Source organism: Mobula hypostoma, chromosome 23 (assembly GCF_963921235.1).
Source record: "Mobula hypostoma chromosome 23, sMobHyp1.1, whole genome shotgun sequence".
NCBI lineage: Eukaryota > Metazoa > Chordata > Chondrichthyes > Myliobatiformes > Myliobatidae > Mobula > Mobula hypostoma.
The window spans coordinates 3,269,359-3,289,386 of NC_086119.1; the positions used below are offsets into that span (position 1 = coordinate 3,269,359).

The 20,028-nt window shown below is 53.3% G+C and overlaps 1 protein-coding gene across 1 annotated transcript in view; it reads left to right on the top strand.

Moving 5' to 3' along the window:
• Positions 1-20,028, top strand: part of LOC134336983 (uncharacterized) — a 29,227-nt gene that overhangs the window by 7,227 nt on the left and 1,972 nt on the right. Inside the window, exon 2 of the mRNA XM_063031727.1 lies at positions 5,390-5,859. Coding sequence (XP_062887797.1) covers positions 5,390-5,859 — 470 coding nt within the window. The remainder of the gene's footprint in view (positions 1-5,389; positions 5,860-20,028) is intronic.

A 20,028-nucleotide genomic window follows, 5' to 3' on the forward strand; every position in this document is an offset into this window, starting at 1 on the left:
GCCAGCCCCAGGAGCAAGTTGACAAGGACATCCTCATCCCTCTGTGCCCCCCTCCTTACTGGATGACCATATATAAATAGGGTGGGACTGAAATGCAACCAGAAGGCGAGAAGCAGCCCACGCAAAAACGCGAAAAGGGGCTGCAGCCTCACACACTCCACGTACATGTGGTACACGGTCTCCTCCAGCCCGCAGAAGTGACACGCGGCTGGGAGATCCGTGTACAGACTGAAGAACTTATTGCAGGGCACCGCTTTATGCAGCACCCTCCAGCCGAGATCCCCAAGGTGCATGGGGAGGACTCCCTTGTAAAGGGACTTCCATTGGGGACCCCCCTCACCTCCAGGTGGAAAGACCGACCGCCATGGCGTGTCGGGACGGTGGACAAAGGCGAGGAAGTGGAGGGTGTGGAGCAGCAGCCCATAAAGGTACCTCCTGCCTGCATCCCTGAATGGGATTGTGGGTGTCGATGAAAGACGGCTCAAGTTGTGTGGATTCGTCTCTCGGGTAAGGCTGCGGGGCCTGGGCCCGACGAGCAGCTCAGCTTGAGTCGATCCACACACCTGAGCCGCACCGACATCCGCTGAGGCAGGGCAAGGGTCGGCCAGGACCCCGCCCTCTGCCAGAGGAGGGGATTCCCGGCCTGAGGCAACCATGTTCCAGACTCTCAGTAGGTCCTGATAGAAGCCGGGCAGCCTCTGCAAAGCAGCACGGCTGACGCCCGCCGGTGGTAGCTGCATATCTTCGTGAAGGCAGCAGCCCCTCCGGAGGAAGAAAGTCGCCAACACGTGCCACCTGGGAGGGTGTTCGGCGTACAGGAATCTCTGCAGAGTCCTGAGGCGGAGAGCCGCCAGTCGTGTGCGTACACACACCAGCGACTGTCCGCCCTCTCCTACTGGGAGACTCAGAACCGCTGCAGAGACCCAGTGTTTCCTGTTTCCCCAGAAGAAGTCCACTAGCTTCCTCTGCATTCTCGCAACAAAAGGGGCAGGGGGGGCCAAGGTGACCATCCGGTACCACAACATGGAGGCCACCAGCTGGTTTATGACCACCACCCTGCCTCGATAGGAAAGCACCCTGAGAAGGCCTGACCAGCGCCCTAGCCGGGCCATGACCTTTGTCTCCAGGTCCTGCCAGTTCGCCAGCCAGGTCTCCCCAGAAGGACTCAGGTAGACTCCCAGATAGAGAAGACGTCTGGTGCTCCACTCAAAAGCTCTCATCTCCTCCGGCAGGGAGTCCACCTGCCACTGGCCTACTAAGAGTCCGGAACATTTCGCCCAGTTGATCCTGGCGGAGGATGCCGCCGAGAAAACATCTTGGCACTCGCGCATCCTCCGCAGGTCACAGGGGTCTGTCATCATGAGGGGTACGTCATCGGCGTAGGCCGAGAGGACGACCCTCATGTCCGGTTCGCGCAGAACCAGACCTGTCAGCCTTCGCCGAAGAAGGCCGAGGAATGGCTCGACACAGATCGCATACAGTTGACCGGACATGGGGCACCCTTGACGCACTCCTCTTCGGAAGTGGATAGGTCCTGTCAGTGATCCGTTGATCTTAACTAGGCACTCTGCGGCAGAGTACAGGAGCCGAACTCGGGCCACAAAGTGTGGTCCGAGCCCAAAAGCCTGCAGGGTGCCCAGCAGGAAACTGTGGTCCACCCGGTCAAACGCCTTCTCCTGGTCAAGAGAAAGAAACGCCGCCGGGGTCCCAGTCTCCTGGAGCAGGTGGATCAGGTCCCGTACTAGGTGGACATTGTCCTGGATGGAGCGGCCCGGGACCGTGTAAGATTGGTCAGGATGGACCACCTGTCCAATTACCGAACCCAGACGGTTGGCCATTGCCCGGGCGAAGATCTTGTAGTCCGCGCACAAGAGGGAGACCGGCCGCCAGTTCTTTAGCAGGCGGAGGTCTCCCTTCTTGGGCAGTAGGACCACAACAGCTCTTCGCCATGAGAGGGGCATTTCTCCGGTGGCTAGGCTCTCCCCTAGGACAAGGCTGTAATCATCCCCCAGGACATCCCAAAAAGCCTGATAAAACTCAACACTCAGTCCATCCAAACCAGGGGACTTGCCCCTCCGGAGTTGCCGAAGGGCAGTGGACAGCTCCTCCCGAGTCAGGGGGGCATCCAGACGCACTGCATCCTCTGGACTGACCTTAGGCAAATCCTTCCAGACCTCATTGCACGCCTCCGCATTTGACGGATCAGGCGAGAATAAGGACCGATAGAATGAACGGACCTCGTTGTTAATTCCATCAGGGTCCGTGATGGAGGAGCCATCGGCAGCCAGCAATTCCACTAGCTGCTTTTGAACTCCCCGCCACCTCTCCAACGAGTAGAAGAAGGGTGAGCCACGGTCCAAATCCTGCAGCATTTGGATCCGTGACCTCACGTACGCACCTCGGGACTGCTGAAGCTGCAAGTCCCTTAGTGCGTCCTTCTTCTCCTGGTATTCCTGCCACAGCTGCTGGTCTCCAGTGGTCGGACCGAGGCGGGACTCCAGGTCAAGCAACGCTCTCTCAAGCCGCTCAATCTCAGAGCCCCGCCCTTTGGTCGACCCCCTAGTGTACTCCCGACATAAAAACCGGATGTGGGCTTTGCCCACATCCCACCATAGCCGTAGGGAGCAGAACTCTCTCCGCCTCTCCTTCCAGGAGACCCAGAACGCTCGGAACGAATCCCGGAAACGGCTGTCCTCCAGCAGCCGGTTGTTAAAATGCCAATACCCGGATCCCACCCGAGGGTGTAGTGGAATAAATTCCATCCACACAAGGTGATGATCCGAGCACGACACTGGCCGCATGGAGGACGCCGACACGCGGGAGGCGTAGGCCCGAGAGATGTAAATGCGGTCTATCCTGGAACCTCCTTCTCTAGACCTTCTCGAGAAGGCGCTAGAGTTGGGGTGAAAATTCCGCCAGCTGTCCACCAAGTCAAAGGAGCCGACTAGCTCCTTTAACTTTTTTGCCGATGCTGGGTCGCGTTGGAGGCCCGAACGGTCCTCCGCCTCGAGGGTACAATTGAAATCTCCCCCGAGGATGACGCAGTCCCCAGGATCGATGGAGCTCAGCAGGGTGGACAGCTGACAGAATAGGCGCGTCTGCATCACACCGCGCCTGGGAGCGTACACATTGATAAAATGCAATGGTACGCCATCCAGGCGCACAACCAGGTGGAGCAGACGGCCGGGCACAACGTCTTGGACTCTTTCAATTACTGGCTGGAAGGTCGGGGCCAACAGGATCGCCACCCCGCTAGAAATGGAGCTGAGGTGGCTCATGTAGACCCCGCCCTGCCACTCCAGGAGCCAAGCAGACTCGTCCCCAGGGATGGTATGGGTTTCCTGCAGGAAACTCACCGTATACCGCCCATCCCTGAGGACTGAGAGATTGTTATGCCTGCGAAGAGGACCCCTGCTGCCGTTTACATTGAGACTAGCTATGGTAAGCTTCATGGCGGGAACACACTAGGTCTCAGCAGCTGCGCCCATTTCGGTGAGAGCGGAGGCGCCTTCCACCACACTGTCCGGAAAGAAAGCAAGGATACCTTTTGCTTTCCGGGCTCGAGCGGTACCAGCAACACCCTGTGACCCACCATCCCCCGTAGGAGCGAGGCTGCTTCTCCCTCTGATGTCCCTTACTAGGTCATCCAGGAAAGATTTTAGTTGCCGTCTGTCGTTCCCCACCACCGCATTCCTCTTTCCCTTTCCCTTTCGTCTGAGGATGACTCGCAGGGACCTCACCAGCCTCGGCATGCTGGGCCAGCGAAGCGAGGCTAGCTGAGGCCGGTGCTTGGCACCCTCAGAGGTGAGAATGAAATGCTTAATTTCCTCTACAGGTATCAATGGGGATTTCTCAGGAGGGGTGAGGATGTCCATTGTTTCACTATCGAAAGAGTCCCCCTCCAACCCGTCACTGCAGACAGAATCCCCATCGGCCTCCCCGCATGTTCCAATAGATGGCTGCGCCTGCGACCCACACCGCGCAGCGGGCACCTCGCTCTTACCTGCCTTCTCCACCGTCGCATCAGCCTCATCCACATTTGCGACAGTGGAGAGACAATCCCCAGGGACTCCCTGCAAGTCATTTATTGCTGGGGTCGATGTGCACAGAATATCGTCCTCCCTAGGGGGCAGGCATAGAGGGGAACCCGGCACCTTTGGTCCAAGGGATTCATAAGCCGCCTGGTGCTGAGAATGAGAGAGCTTTGCCTCGTCTCCTATTACACTATTCGGTACACTGGCCTCCAGAGAGGCGCTGACTTGTAGGTCCTGGGTGGAGGCCTCCAGGGCTGCCTCATTTGTGCAAACAGGCCTATCACAAGCCTTTTGCACAACCACACCATCTACCCCAGGACTGGTGGCTACATCTGAGGACTCAGGTTTAGAACCAACCCCTACCCGGATTCCCACCCCTTCCTGGGACTCCCCCGCATCTACATCCCCTGCCCTCTTGCGGGAACGTTCCCTTCTCCTCTTCACGCTGGAGGAGCACACAGGTGCAGGCTTCACCGATGGGGCGGCGCCTTCTGTTTCCATCGCCCCGTCTGCTTGCGCACCTCCCCGAGCCCCACGCTCCACTTCAGACGAAATGGGTGTGAGCTCTGCGGCCTCAAAGGCCCGCTTCTTACTATGTTTAGATTTCCCCTTTGCCTTCTTACTCCGCACAGACTCCACCCCGTCCCCCACCTGAACTACAGGGAGAGGAGCAGGGACCGACCCAACCGTAGAAGTAGGGACAGGGGTAGGGGTAGGGGCAGGGTGAGGGGCTGGGGCAGGATCACGGGTGGGGGCAGGGTCAGATGCAGGTGCAGGCGCACGCGCAGGAGTAGGATCAGGGGCAGAGGTAGCTGCGGCACTGGTGCCCGAAGTGGGCTCCCTCGGGTTCCGGGCGGCAGGACAGTCCCTCCGAAAGTGCCCCACCTCCCTGCACGCATGGCACCGTGGGCGCTCGGAGCTCCAGTACACCTGATAATCTACTCCCTCGTGCCGGACAGTAAAGCGGCCCTCAACATCGTCCTCCCTTTCCAGCTGCATGAAAACCTGACGCCGGAAAGAGATTACGGTGCGGAGGGTGCGTCTCTTAAATTTGTGTCGGATGGCAGTGATCTCCGACCTTACTTGCCCTAAACGGGCCAGTGGGGGAAGCAAGTCCTCATTTGGAATGAAAGGCTTAACATGCCCAAGCACGATACGTTGCGTGGGGGCCGTCACCAGCTCCATAGGTAAAAAGATGGTGTCCACCGTGACTCCCCTGCTTAGGGCCCGGTGCACTAGCTCTTCATTCACCAGATAGAACACCGCCTTTCCGAACTCATTCTCGGTGGCCAGAATACCACCTTTCCCCACAAGGTCCTCCATTGCCTCCGTACACTTTTCTAGTGTCATTCCAGGGCGCAAAATACATTGCACCCCGCGTTGCACCTTCACCGACCGAAACAGGGCGTTGTCCGAGGCCGGGGAGGCAGCCGCCCTTGCGTAACTCCCCGAAGGCCCGCGACTCCCTGGAGACCGGTCCGGCATGCTGGCGCTCTTTCCAGTCCGAGAATTTTGCGGCGGTGCCAGTTAGAAGTCCTGGAGCGAGTCGAATAACTGGCCGGGAAAGTTTGCAGTCGACAGTTCCTCGCTGGCTCGGCGCCAGGAAAGGCTCCGTCGGACTTGCAGAGACCCAGGCCGGGAGAGGCCGAAACGTCCTTCCAGATGCTCCGGCACCGGCACCGACACCGGACGAAAAATCAGGAAAACAATGGAGGAGGAACGTTGCCCCGATGTCAATGGGGGGAAAACGACGGCGTTTGCCTCCGGTTTTGGAGCGAAACGGCTTACTGGCGAGTTGCCAGCGGCCGCATCTGGGAGCTACGCAGTAAGCAGCCGCCAACAAACCCAGTCCAAACCGGCAGCAAAAAACTCCACACCGAGCTTCCACGCCAACGCCGTCACTCACTCAGTTGTCCAAGAGACTTTTAGAGCCACCTCCAAAGTATTCCACGAACTTTATCCAGTAGTTTTCCTTCGATTTCTCCCAGCTCAGTCAGCACAGCTCCTCTCTGTGTCTGACCCTGGGAGTGTGTGATGGGACAGTGTGGAGGGAGTTTCACTCTGTGTCTGACCCCGGGAGTGTGTGATGGGACAGTGTGGAGGGAGTTTCACTCTGTGTCTGACCCCGGGAGTGTGTGATGGGACAGTGAGGAGGGAGATTCACTCTGTGTCAGACCCCGGGAGTGTGTGATGGGACGGTGTGGAGGGAGTTTCACTCTGTGTCTGACCCCGGGAGTGTGTGATGGGACAGTGAGGAGGGAGATTCACTCTGTGTCAGACCCCGGGAGTGTGTGATGGGACGGTGTGGAGGGAGCTTCACACTGTGTCTGACCCCGGGAGTGTGTGTTGGGACAGTGTGGAGGGAGTTTCACTCTGTGTCTGACCCCGGGAGTGTGTGATGGGACAGTGAGGAGGGAGATTCACTCTGTGTCAGACCCCGGGAGTGTGTGATGGGACGGTGTGGAGGGAGCTTCACACTGTGTCTGACCCCGGGAGTGTGTGTTGGGACAGTGTGGAGGGAGTTTCACCCTGTGTCTGACCCCAGGAGTGTGTGATGGGACAGTGTGGAGGGAGTTTCACTCTGTGTCAGACCCCGGGAGTGTGTGATGGGACGGTGTGGAGGGAGCTTCACACTGTGTCTGACCCCGGGAGTGTGTGATGGGACAGTGTGGAGGGAGTTTCACTCTGTGTCAGATCCCGGGAGTGTGTGATGGGACCGTGACAAGGGGAGCTTCGCTCTGTGTCTGACTCTGGGAGTGTGTGATGGGACAGTGTGGAGGGAGCTTCACTCTGTGTCTAACCCCGGGAGTGTGTGATGGGACAGTGTGGAGGGAGTTTCACTCTGTGTCAGACCCCGGGAGTGTGTGGTGGGACGGTGTGGAGGGAGTTTCACACTGTGTCTGACCCCGGGAGTGTGTGATGGGACGGTGTGGAGGGAGCTTCACACTGTGTCTGACCCCGGGAGTGTGTGATGGGACAGTGTGGAGGGAGTTTCACTCTGTGTCTGACCCCGGGAGTGTGTGATGGGACCGTGAGGAGGGAGTTTCACCCTGTGTCAGACCCCGGGAGTGTGTGATGGGACAGTGTGGAGGGAGTTTCACCCTGTGTCTGACCCCGGGAGTTTGTGATGGGACAGTGAGGAGGGAGATTCACTCTGTGTCAGACCCCGGGAGTGTGTGATGGGACGGTGTGGAGGGAGCTTCACACTGTGTCTGACCCCGGGAGTGTGTGTTGGGACAGTGTGGAGGGAGTTTCACCCTGTGTCTGACCCTGGGAGTGTGTGATGGGACCGTGACAAGGGGAGCTTCGCTCTGTGTCTGACTCTGGGAGTGTGTGATGGGACAGTGTGGAGGGAGCTTCACTCTGTGTCTAACCCCGGGAGTGTGTGATGGGACAGTGTGGAGGGAGTTTCACTCTGTGTCTAACCCCGGGAGTGTGTGATGGGACAGTGTGGAGGGAGTTTCACTCTCTGTCAGACCCCGGGAGTGTGTGGTGGGACGGTGTGGAGGGAGTTTCACACTGTGTCTGACCCCGGGAGTGTGTGATGGGACGGTGTGGAGGGAGCTTCACACTGTGTCTGACCCCGGGAGTGTGTGATGGGACAGTGTGGAGGGAGTTTCACTCTGTGTCTGACCCCGGGAGTGTGTGATGGGACAGTATGGAGGGAGCTTCACTCTGTGTCTAACCCCGGGAGTGTGTGATGGGACAGTGTGGAGGGAGCTTCACTCTGTGTCAGACCCCGGGAGTGTGTGGTGGGACGGTGTGGAGGGAGTTTCACACTGTGTCTGACCCCGGGAGTGTGTGATGGGACGATGTGGAGGGAGCTTCACACTGTGTCTGACCCCGGGAGTGTGTGATGGGACCGTGTGGAGGGAGATTCACTCTGTGTCTGACCCCGGGAGTGTGTGATGGGACAGTGTGGAGGGAGCTCCACTCTGTGTCTGACCCCGGGAGTGTGTGATGGGACAGTGTGGAGGGAGCTTCACTCTGTGTCTGACCCCGGGAGTGTGTGATGGGACAGTGTGGAGGGAGCTTCACTCTGTGTCTAACCCCGGGAGTGTGTGATGGGACAGTGTGGAGGGAGCTTCACTCTGTGTCAGACCCCGGGAGTGTGTGGTGGGACGGTGTGGAGGGAGTTTCACACTGTGTCTGACCCCGGGAGTGTGTGATGGGACGATGTGGAGGGAGCTTCACACTGTGTCTGACCCCGGGAGTGTGTGATGGGACCGTGTGGAGGGAGATTCACTCTGTGTCTGACCCCGGGAGTGTGTGATGGGACCGTGAGGAGGGGAGCACCATCTCCTGTCTGACTCGGGGAGTGTGTGATGGGATGAGCTTCCGGTGATTCGAGCTAAATTTCCAATGAAGGGGAATCTGTGTGTTGACAGTATAATTTATTTAAAGATTAGTTGTATTTGTCACGTGTGCATCTAAACACTGAAACTCACAGTGAAATATGTTTGTGTCAATGATCAACAGTTGCAAGGAGCAGCCTGCAAGTGTCACTGTTTCTGGTGCAAACACAGCATGCCCACAACTTCCTAACCCTAACCCGCAGGGATTTGAAACGTGGGAGCAAACGGGATCACTTCGGGGGAAACCTGCGCTGTCAGCGGGTGAACGTACAGACAGCGGTGGGAATCGAACCTATATCGCTGGCGTTGTAAGGCATTGCGCTGACCACTCTGCCACCTTCACTGGTTGGATGAAGGGCTGAGGAGACAGGGAACGCCGGTCTGCACTGCCGCACATGAGGAGGGCCACCTTCTATTTGATAAATGTTGGGCGCAGAGGCCTCCTGTTCTCTGTATTTGTCCTCGTCCACCTGGGAGGAAGATACGGCCTCACCTGAACGTGTCCTGCCCGTGGGCGAGAGGCCGGAGGGAACCTACTACATCCTCCCTCCCTCCCCCCACCCCGCCTGTCTTTCGTGTTCAATTTTGAAATCCGGTACGTAGCGGTTAGCGTGACGCTATTACAGCTTGGGGTGCCAGAGTTCAGAGTTCGATTCCAGCATCTTCTGTAAAGGGTCTGTACGTTCTCCCCGTGAACTGCATAGGTTTCCTCCGGGTGCTCTGGTTTCCTCCCACAGTCCAATGACGTACTGGTTAGTAGGTTAATTAGTCATGGTAAATTGTCCTGGTATTCGGGCTAGGATGGCAGCGTAGCTCAGCGGGCCAGGAAAGACCATAAGACAAAGGAGCAGAAGTCGGCCATTCGACCCATCGAGTCTGCTCTCCCATTTAGTCCCACTCCCCCGCCTTCTCACCATAACCTTTGATGCCCTGGCTACTCAGATACCTATCAATTTCTGCCTTAAATACACCCAATGACTTGGCCTCCACTGCTGCCCGTGGCAACAAATTCCACAGATTCACCACCCTCTGGCTAAAAAAATTTCTTCACATTTCTGTTCTGAATGGGCGCCCTTCAATCCTGAAGTCATGCCCTCTCGTACTGGACTCCCTCATCATGGGAAACAACTTTGCCACATCCACTCTGTCCATGCCTTTCAACATTTGTATTGTTTCTATGAGGTCTCCCCTCATTCTTCTAAACTCCAAGGAATACAGTCCAAGAGCGGACAAACGTTCCTCATATGTTAACCCTCTCATTCCTGGAGTCATTCTAGTGAATCTTCTCTGAACCCTCTCCAATGTCAGCACGTCCTTTCTTAAATAAGGAGACCAAAACTGCCCACAGTACTCCAAGTGAGGTGTCACCAGCGCCTTATAGAGCCTCAACATCACATCCCTGCTCCTATACTCTATTCCTCTAGAAATGAATGCCAACATTGCATTCGCCTTCTTCACTACCGACTCAACCTGGAGGTTAACCTTAAGGGTATCCTGTACGAGGGCTCCCAAGTCCCGTTGCATCTCAGAACTTTGAATTCTTTCCCCATTTAAATAATAGTCTGCCCATTTATTTCTTCTGCCAAAGTGCATAACCATACACTTTCCAACATTGTATTTCATTTGCCACTTCTCTGCCCATTCTTCCAATCTATCCAAGTCTCTCTGCAGACTCTCCATTTCCTCAGCACTACCGGCCCCTCCACCTATCTTCGTATCGTCAGCAAACTTAGCCACAAAGCCATCTATTCCATAATCTAAATCGTTGATGCACAATGTAAAAAGAAGCAGCCTCAACACGGACCCCTGTGGAACACCACTGGTAACCAGCAGCCAAGCAGAATAGGATCCCTTTATTCCCACTCTCTGTTTCCTGCCAATCAGCCAACGCTCTATCCACGTATGTAACTTTCCCGTAATTCCATGGGCTCTTATCTTGTTAAGTAGCCTCATGTGTGGCACCTTGTCAAAGGCCTTTTTAAAATCCAAATATACAACATCCACTGCAACTCCCTTGTCCAGCCTACTTGTAATTTCCTAAAAAAATTGTTATACGTTTGTCAGGCAGGATCTTCCTTTAAGGAAACCATGCTGAGTTCTGCCTATCATGTCATATGCCTCCAGGTACTCTGTAACCTCATCCTTGACAATCGACTCCAACAACTTCCCAACCACCGATGTCAAGCTAACAGGTCTATAATTTCCTTTTTGCTTCCTTGCCCCCTTCTTAAATAGGAGAGTGACATTTGCAATCTTCCAGTCCTCCGGAACCATGCCAGAATCTATCGACTTTTGAAAGATCATCGCAAATGCCTCCGCAATCTCCACAGCTACTTCCTTCAGAACACGAGGGTGCATTCCATCTGGTCCAGGAGATTTATCTACCTTTAGACTATTCAGCTTCCTGAGTACTTTCTCTGTCGTAATTGTGACTGCGCACACTTCTCTTCCCTGCCACCCTTGAGTGTCTGGTATACTGTTGATATCTTCCTCAGTGAAGACTGATGCAAAATACTAATTCAGTTCTTCTGCCATCTCCTTAACTCCCATTACAATTTCTCCAGCATCATTTTCTATCAGTCCAATATCTACTCTCACCTGTCTTTTACTCTTTATATACTTGAAAAAGCTTTTGGTATCCTCTTTGATATTATTTGCTAGCTTCCCTTCATAGTTAATCTTTTCCCTGTTAATGACCTTCTTAGTTTCCTTTTGTAAGCATTTAAAAACTTCCCAATCCTCTGTCTTCCCACTAATTTTTGCTTCCTTGTATGCCCTCTCCTTTGCTTTAACTTTGGCTTTGACTTTTCTTGTCAACCACAGTTGCATCCTTTTTCCATTCGAAAATTTCTTCGTTTTTGGAATATACCTGTCTTGCACCTTCCTCACTTCTCGCATAAACTCCAGCCACTGCCGCTCTGCCGTCCTTCCCGCCAGTGTCCCTTTCCAGTCAACTTTGGCCAGTTCCTCTCTCATGCCACTGTAGTTTCCTTTACTCCACTGAAATATTGACACATCAGATTTCGGCTTCTCTTTTTCAAATTTCACAGTGAACTCAATCATGTTATGATCACTGCCTCCTAAGGGTTCCTTCACCTCAATCTCTCTAATCACCTCTGGTTCATTACACAATACCCAATCCAGTACAGCCGATCCCCTTGTGGGCTCAACAACAAGCTGTTCTAAAAAGCCATCTCGCAGACATTCTACAAATCCTCTCTCTTGAGATCCAGCGCCGACCTGATTTTCCCAATCCACTCGCATGTTAAAATCCCCCACAATTATCATAACACTGCCCTCCTGACAAGCCTTTTCTATTTCCTGTTGTAATTTGTAGTCCACATCCCTGCAGCTGTTTGGAGGCCTGTATGTATCTGCCATCAGGGTCCTTTTACCCCTGCGATTTCTTAGCTCAACCCATAAAGATTCTGCAACTTCCAATCCTATATCACCTCTTTCTAATGATTTAATATCATTTCTTACCAATAAAGCCACGCCACCCCCTCTGCCTACCTTCCTATCCTTCCGATACACCGTGTATCCTTGGACGTTCAGCTCCCAGAGACATGCATCCTTTACCCACGTCTCAGTGATGGCCACAATATCATACCTGCCAATCTGTAGCTGTACAACAAGATCATCCACCTTATTCCCTGTGCTGCATGCATTTAAGTATAACACCTTAAGACCAGTATTTGATACTTTTCGCTTTGATTTCACTCCAACTTTATTGCACTGCAACTCATCCCAATGGCTACAAATTCGCCCCATCACCTGCCTGTCTTTCCTGACATCTTTACTGCTTAGATTTATTTCTGTTTTCCCCTTCCTCCGCTCTATCATTCTGGTTCCCATCCCCCTGCCAAATTAGTTTAAACCCTCCCTAACAGCTCCATTAAACCTTCCCACCAGGATATTGGTCCCCTTCGGGTTCAAGTGTAACCTGTCCTTTTTCAACAGGTCATACTTCCCCAGAAGAGATCCCAATGATCCAAGAATCTGAAGCCCTGCCCCCTGCACCAGTCTCTCAGCCACGCATTCATCTGCCTGATCCGACTACTCTTGCCCTCGCTAGCACGTGGCACAGGTAGCAATCCCGAGATTACTACCCTGGAGGTCCTGCTTCTCAGCTTCCTTCCTAACTCATGGAAATCTCTCTCCAGGATCTCCTCCTTTGTCCTATCTATGTCATTGGTACCAACATGTACCAAGACAACTGGCTGCTCACCCTCCCCCTTTAGAATATTCAGGACCCGATCCGAGACATCCCGTACCCTGGCACCTGGGAGGCAACACACCATGCGGGTATCTCTGTCAGACTGACAGAATCTCCTGTCCGTTCCCCTGACTATGGAATCCCCTACGACTACCGCATTCCTCTTCTCCCCCCGTCCCTCCTGCACAACAGCGCCAGGCTCAGTGCCAGAGACCCGGTCACTGTGGGCATCCCCTGTAAGGTCATCCCCCTCAACAGCATCCAGAGCAAGATATTTGTTGCTGAGGGGTACAGCCACAGGAGTACTCTCCACTCTGCGGGCATTTCCCTTCCTTCTCTTGACAGTGACTGTTCCACACGATCTCTGAATAAGTAAATAGTTATTAGGCCAGGATTTACTTTCCATTCCCGTTCGCCCTCGGGAACATTTCCAAATCCATTGCCCAAGTCCCTGTGTCGAAGCCTGCTGACAGAAAGTGCAAATGTGGCCCGGGTGATCGATTTGCCAGACAAATTCTGGGCTGCGTTGACAAGCAGTTTATCTCTATCCCTGTCGATGTCACCGAGGTGGAATGAAATCTCTGAACTGTCAAGTGCTTCCTGAAACACAACCAGACGGTTTTAAAAATACCAGAAGTTCCGTTTTTTTGCTGGACTTTAATCCCTATCTATGGGATGGCATCCTGGCGTAACGCTTTACAGCGCCAACAATCGGGGTTCAACTCCCGCCGCTGTATGGACGCTCTCCCCGTGTCTGTGTGCGTTTCCTCCGGGTGCTTCGGTTTCCTCCCTCGACGAGCCCACAGCGGGAGCTCGCGGTTCGGGCTGCGAAGGATCTCAGCCGAGAACCACGAGCAGGAACAGAACACATTTCTGCTATTTCTGGATAATTGCTTTAATTAGTGAGTCAACCCTGCCGTGTTCATCACCGAATAGTCTTGGTAATTAATCTTGTCACACTCTGACAGGAACATAGATACAGCTCGGCTGGAGGGCGCACCCCCGCTCATCGAACGGCCCAGACCGTCACAGAGAGGGACTGGGAACGCTGTACCTGCCCACTACCCCTGAGTGTACATCGGGGACCGGACACACAACCCCACCCCACACACGTGTTTCCCCGTCCAACACAGACACGGAACCTTGTGTGTGTGTGTCTGTATATTATTATGTTTACCTTGTGTGTGTGTGTGTCTAATATTATGCATATTATCTCTCTCACACACACTCACACAGGGAGGAGGGTCGGTCTCTCTCTCCCTCTCTCTCTGACACACACCCTCACCCTCACTGGCTAATCATGGCCAACAGTAGAAGGGTCAGGGGTCCGAGACCGTTCCACATCACACATCATTCCGCCGGGGGAATGGTTCACCTTCCCCGGGTCTGAAGAAGGCAAATCACCCCCGGGGCCCCACAGGGGGAGTGAGGGATGTGCGGTAGATGCTGGTGTTGTGATGCCAACGTCCCAGAAATGGACTTCTGCGCGCACACACCCACACACGCACGCACCCACGCGCGCTCTGAGTGTGGGATCGCACTGTGCATTGGTAGGTTGCATTTTTGCATCAGAGACGTGTCGGGTGTTGTGTGAGTGTCACAACGGCCAGCTTTACTCCTCACGCGTGCGGTGAAAGTGATCAAAGCAGCGAGGGTGTCTGCACGCTTCCGGCGCCGGCACAGAACCCCGACCCGCACGTCCGTGCAAAGCGGGGCGGGGGGCGAGACTCGCAAGTCTGTGCAAAGCGCGGGGGTGGGGGGGGGTGAGACTCGCACGTCCGTGCAATGCGCGGGGTGAGACCCGCACGGTCACGGGGAGAACGTGGGCGGGAACTGAACGCCGATCGCTGGCGCTGTAACAGCGTTGCGCCAGCCACTGCGATGCCGCGCCGGCCAAATGGCGCGTCCTTTTTGTGCCGCAGTTACACGGTGCAGTCCAGTGTCCCGGTTTGCCGTGTTGCCGTGGCTGGTGTGAGGCCAGTGTGTGACTCGGACACCGCAGTGTGATCCACGGTCTCCATCTACAGGCCACGCGAGGAAACTCCCTGAAACACGGTTCCCAGGCTCACGCCACTTGTCAATTAGGTGGAGAATTGTGTTGTTTTGTCGCATCAGTACAGAAAACAAAATCTATAAATTACAATAAGAAACATGTATAATTAAATTAAATAAGTAATGCAAAAGAGACACAAAAATAGTGAGGTAGTGTTGGTGGGTTCACTGTCCATTCAGGAATCGGATGGCCGAGGGGAAGAAGCTGTTCCTGAATCTCTGAGTGTCTGTCTTCAGGATGGTAACAGCGAGCAGAGGACACGTCCCGGGTAGTGTAGGTCGATGAAGATGGATGTCGTCTTTCCGAGGCATCGCATGGTGGAGAAGCTGAGTTTAAAACCTCCTGCAGTTTTCCGATGCTGTGCAGTGGCCCCTCCAGACAAGGCAGTGTCTGAACACTCTCCACGGTACATCCCTAGAAAGCTGTCGGGGTCTTCGGTGACGAACCAAATCTCCTCAAACTCTAATGAAATATAGCCCACGCCATGCCTTCTTAGTGATGATTCAACATGTCGGGCCCAGGACAGACCTCAGAGATGCTGACACATCAGAATGGAAACTGCTCGCTTTCCACTGCTGGCCCCTTGATAGCGTTAGCGTGTGTTCCTCCAACCTCCCATTCCTCAACTCCACCATCCCTTCCTCAACTCCACCATCCCTTCCTCAACTCCACAATCCATTCCTCAACTCCACCATCCCTTCCTCAACTCCACAATCCATTCCTCAACTCCACCATCCCTTCCTCAACTCCACAATCCATTCCTCAACTCCACAATCCCTTCCTCAACTCCACAATCCATTCCTCAACTCCACCATCCCTTCCTCAACTCCACAATCCATTCCTCAACTCCACCATCCCTTCCTCAACTCCACAATCCATTCCTCAACTCCACCATCCCTTCCTCAACTCCACCATCCCTTCCTCAACTCCACCATCCCTTCCTCAACTCCACAATCCATTCCTCAACTCCACCATCCCTTCCTCAACTCCACCATCCATTCCTCAACTCCACCATCCATTCCTCAACTCCACAATCCATTCCTCAACTCCACCATCCCTTCCTCAACTCCACAATCCCTTCCTCAACTCCACCATCCCTTCCTCAACTCCACAATCCATTCCTCAACTCCACCATCCCTTCCTCAACTCCACAATCCATTCCTCAACTCCACCATCCCTTCCTCAACTCCACCATCCCTTCCTCAACTCCACCATCCCTTCCTCAACTCCACAATCCATTCCTCAACTCCACCATCCCTTCCTCAACTCCACAATCCATTCCTCAACTCCACCATCCCTTCCTCAACTCCACCATCCCTTCCTCAACTCCACCATCCCTTCCTCAACTCCACAATCCATTCCTCAACTCCACCATCCCTTCCTCAACTCCACAATCCATTCCTCAACTCCACCATCCCTTCCTCAACTCCACAATCCATTCCTCAACTCCACCATCCCTTCCTCAACTCCACAATCCATTCCTCAACTCCACCATCCATTCCTCAACTCCACCATCCCTTCCTCAACTCCACCATCCCTTCCTCAACTCCACAATCCCTTCCTCAACTCCACCATCCCTTCCTCAACTCCACAATCCCTTCCTCAACTCCACCATCCCTTCCTCAACTCCACAATCCATTCCTCAACTCCACCATCCCTTCCTCAACTCCACCATCCCTTCCTCAACTCCACAATCCATTCCTCAACTCCACCATCCATTCCTCAACTCCACCATCCCTTCCTCAACTCCACCATCCCTTCCTCAACTCCACCATCCCTTCCTCAACTCCACAATCCATTCCTCAACTCCACCATCCCTTCCTCAACTCCACAATCCATTCCTCAACTCCACCATCCCTTCCTCAACTCCACAATCCATTCCTCAACTCCACCATCCCTTCCTCAACTCCACAATCCATTCCTCAACTCCACAATCCATTCCTCAACTCCACCATCCCTTCCTCAACTCCACCATCCCTTCCTCAACTCCACAATCCATTCCTCAACTCCACCATCCCTTCCTCAACTCCACCATCCCTTCCTCAACTCCACCATCCCTTCCTCAACTCCACAATCCATTCCTCAACTCCACCATCCCTTCCTCAACTCCACAATCCATTCCTCAACTCCACCATCCATTCCTCAACTCCACAATCCATTCCTCAACTCCACCATCCCTTCCTCAACTCCACCATCCCTTCCTCAACTCCACAATCCATTCCTCAACTCCACCATCCCTTCCTCAACTCCACAATCCATTCCTCAACTCCACCATCCCTTCCTCCACAATCCATTCCTCAACTCCACCATCCCTTCCTCCTCAACTTCCTCAACTCCCATCCCTTCCTCAACTCCACAATCCATTCCTCAACTCCACCATCCCTTCCTCAACTCCACAATCCATTCCTCAACTCCACCATCCCTTCCTCAACTCCACAATCCATTCCTCAACTCCACCATCCCTTCCTCAACTCCACAATCCATTCCTCAACTCCACCATCCCTTCCTCAACTCCACAATCCATTCCTCAACTCCACCATCCCTTCCTCAACTCCACCATCCCTTCCTCAACTCCACAATCCATTCCTCAACTCCACCATCCATTCCTCAACTCCACAATCCATTCCTCAACTCCACCATCCCTTCCTCAACTCCACCATCCCTTCCTCAACTCCACAATCCATTCCTCAACTCCACCATCCCTTCCTCAACTCCACAATCCATTCCTCAACTCCACCATCCATTCCTCAACTCCACAATCCATTCCTCAACTCCACAATCCATTCCTCAACTCCACCATCCATTCCTCAACTCCACCATCCCTTCCTCAACTCCACAATCCATTCCTCAACTCCACAATCCATTCCTCAACTCCACAATCCATTCCTCAACTCCACAATCCATTCCTCAACTCCACCATCCCTTCCTCAACTCCACAATCCATTCCTCAACTCCACCATCCCTTCCTCAACTCCACCATCCCTTCCTCAACTCCACAATCCATTCCTCAACTCCACCATCCCTTCCTCAACTCCACCATCCCTTCCTCAACTCCACAATCCATTCCTCAACTCCACCATCCCTTCCTCAACTCCACAATCCATTCCTCAACTCCACCATCCCTTCCTCAACTCCACAATCCATTCCTCAACTCCACAATCCATTCCTCAACTCCACCATCCCTTCCTCAACTCCACAATCCATTCCTCAACTCCACCATCCATTCCTCAACTCCACAATCCATTCCTCAACTCCACAATCCCTTCCTCAACTCCACAATCCATTCCTCAACTCCACAATCCATTCCTCAACTCCACCATCCCTTCCTCAACTCCACAATCCATTCCTCAACTCCACCATCCATTCCTCAACTCCACAATCCATTCCTCAACTCCACCATCCCTTCCTCAACTCCACAATCCATTCCTCAACTCCACCATCCCTTCCTCAACTCCACAATCCCTTCCTCAACTCCACAATCCATTCCTCAACTCCACCATCCCTTCCTCAACTCCACCATCCCTTCCTCAACTCCACAATCCATTCCTCAACTCCACAATCCATTCCTCAACTCCACAATCCATTCCTCAACTCCACAATCCATTCCTCAACTCCACCATCCCTTCCTCAACTCCACAATCCATTCCTCAACTCCACCATCCATTCCTCAACTCCACAATCCATTCCTCAACTCCACCATCCATTCCTCAACTCCACAATCCATTCCTCAACTCCACCATCCCTTCCTCAACTCCACAATCCATTCCTCAACTCCACCATCCATTCCTCAACTCCACCATCCATTCCTCAACTCCACAATCCCTTCCTCAACTCCACAATCCATTCCTCAACTCCACCATCCATTCCTCAACTCCACAATCCCTTCCTCAACTCCACAATCCATTCCTCAACTCCACAATCCATTCCTCAACTCCACAATCCATTCCTCAACTCCACCATCCCTTCCTCAACTCCACAATCCATTCCTCAACTCCACCATCCCTTCCTCAACTCCACCATCCCTTCCTCAACTCCACAATCCATTCCTCAACTCCACCATCCCTTCCTCAACTCCACAATCCATTCCTCAACTCCACCATCCCTTCCTCAACTCCACAATCCATTCCTCAACTCCACCATCCCTTCCTCAACTCCACAATCCATTCCTCAACTCCACAATCCATTCCTCAACTCCACAATCCCTTCCTCAACTCCACCATCCATTCCTCAACTCCACAATCCATTCCTCAACTCCACCATCCCTTCCTCAACTCCACAATCCATTCCTCAACTCCACAATCCATTCCTCAACTCCACAATCCATTCCTCAACTCCACAATCCATTCCTCAACTCCACAATCCATTCCTCAACTCCACAATCCATTCCTCAACTCCACCATCCCTTCCTCAACTCCACAATCCATTCCTCAACTCCACCATCCATTCCTCAACTCCACAATCCATTCCTCAACTCCACCATCCATTCCTCAACTCCACAATCCATTCCTCAACTCCACCATCCATTCCTCAACTCCACAATCCATTCCTCAACTCCACCATCCCTTCCTCAACTCCACCATCCATTCCTCAACTCCACAATCCATTCCTCAACTCCACAATCCATTCCTCAACTCCACCATCCATTCCTCAACTCCACAATCCATTCCTCAACTCCACCATCCATTCCTCAACTCCACCATCCCTTCCTCAACTCCACAATCCATTCCTCAACTCCACAATCCATTCCTCAACTCCACAATCCATTCCTCAACTCCACCATCCATTCCTCAACTCCACAATCCATTCCTCAACTCCACAATCCATTCCTCAACTCCACCATCCCTTCCTCAACTCCACAATCCATTCCTCAACTCCACCATCCATTCCTCAACTCCACAATCCATTCCTCAACTCCACCATCCCTTCCTCAACTCCACAATCCATTCCTCAACTCCACCATCCATTCCTCAACTCCACAATCCATTCCTCAACTCCACCATCCATTCCTCAACTCCACCATCCCTTCCTCAACTCCACAATCCCTTCCTCAACTCCACAATCCATTCCTCAACTCCACCATCCCTTCCTCAACTCCACAATCCATTCCTCAACTCCACAATCCATTCCTCAACTCCACAATCCATTCCTCAACTCCACAATCCATTCCTCAACTCCACCATCCATTCCTCAACTCCACCATCCCTTCCTCAACTCCACCATCCCTTCCTCAACTCCACAATCCATTCCTCAACTCCACAATCCATTCCTCAACTCCACCATCCATTCCTCAACTCCACCATCCCTTCCTCAACTCCACCATCCCTTCCTCAACTCCACAATCCATTCCTCAACTCCACCATCCCTTCCTCA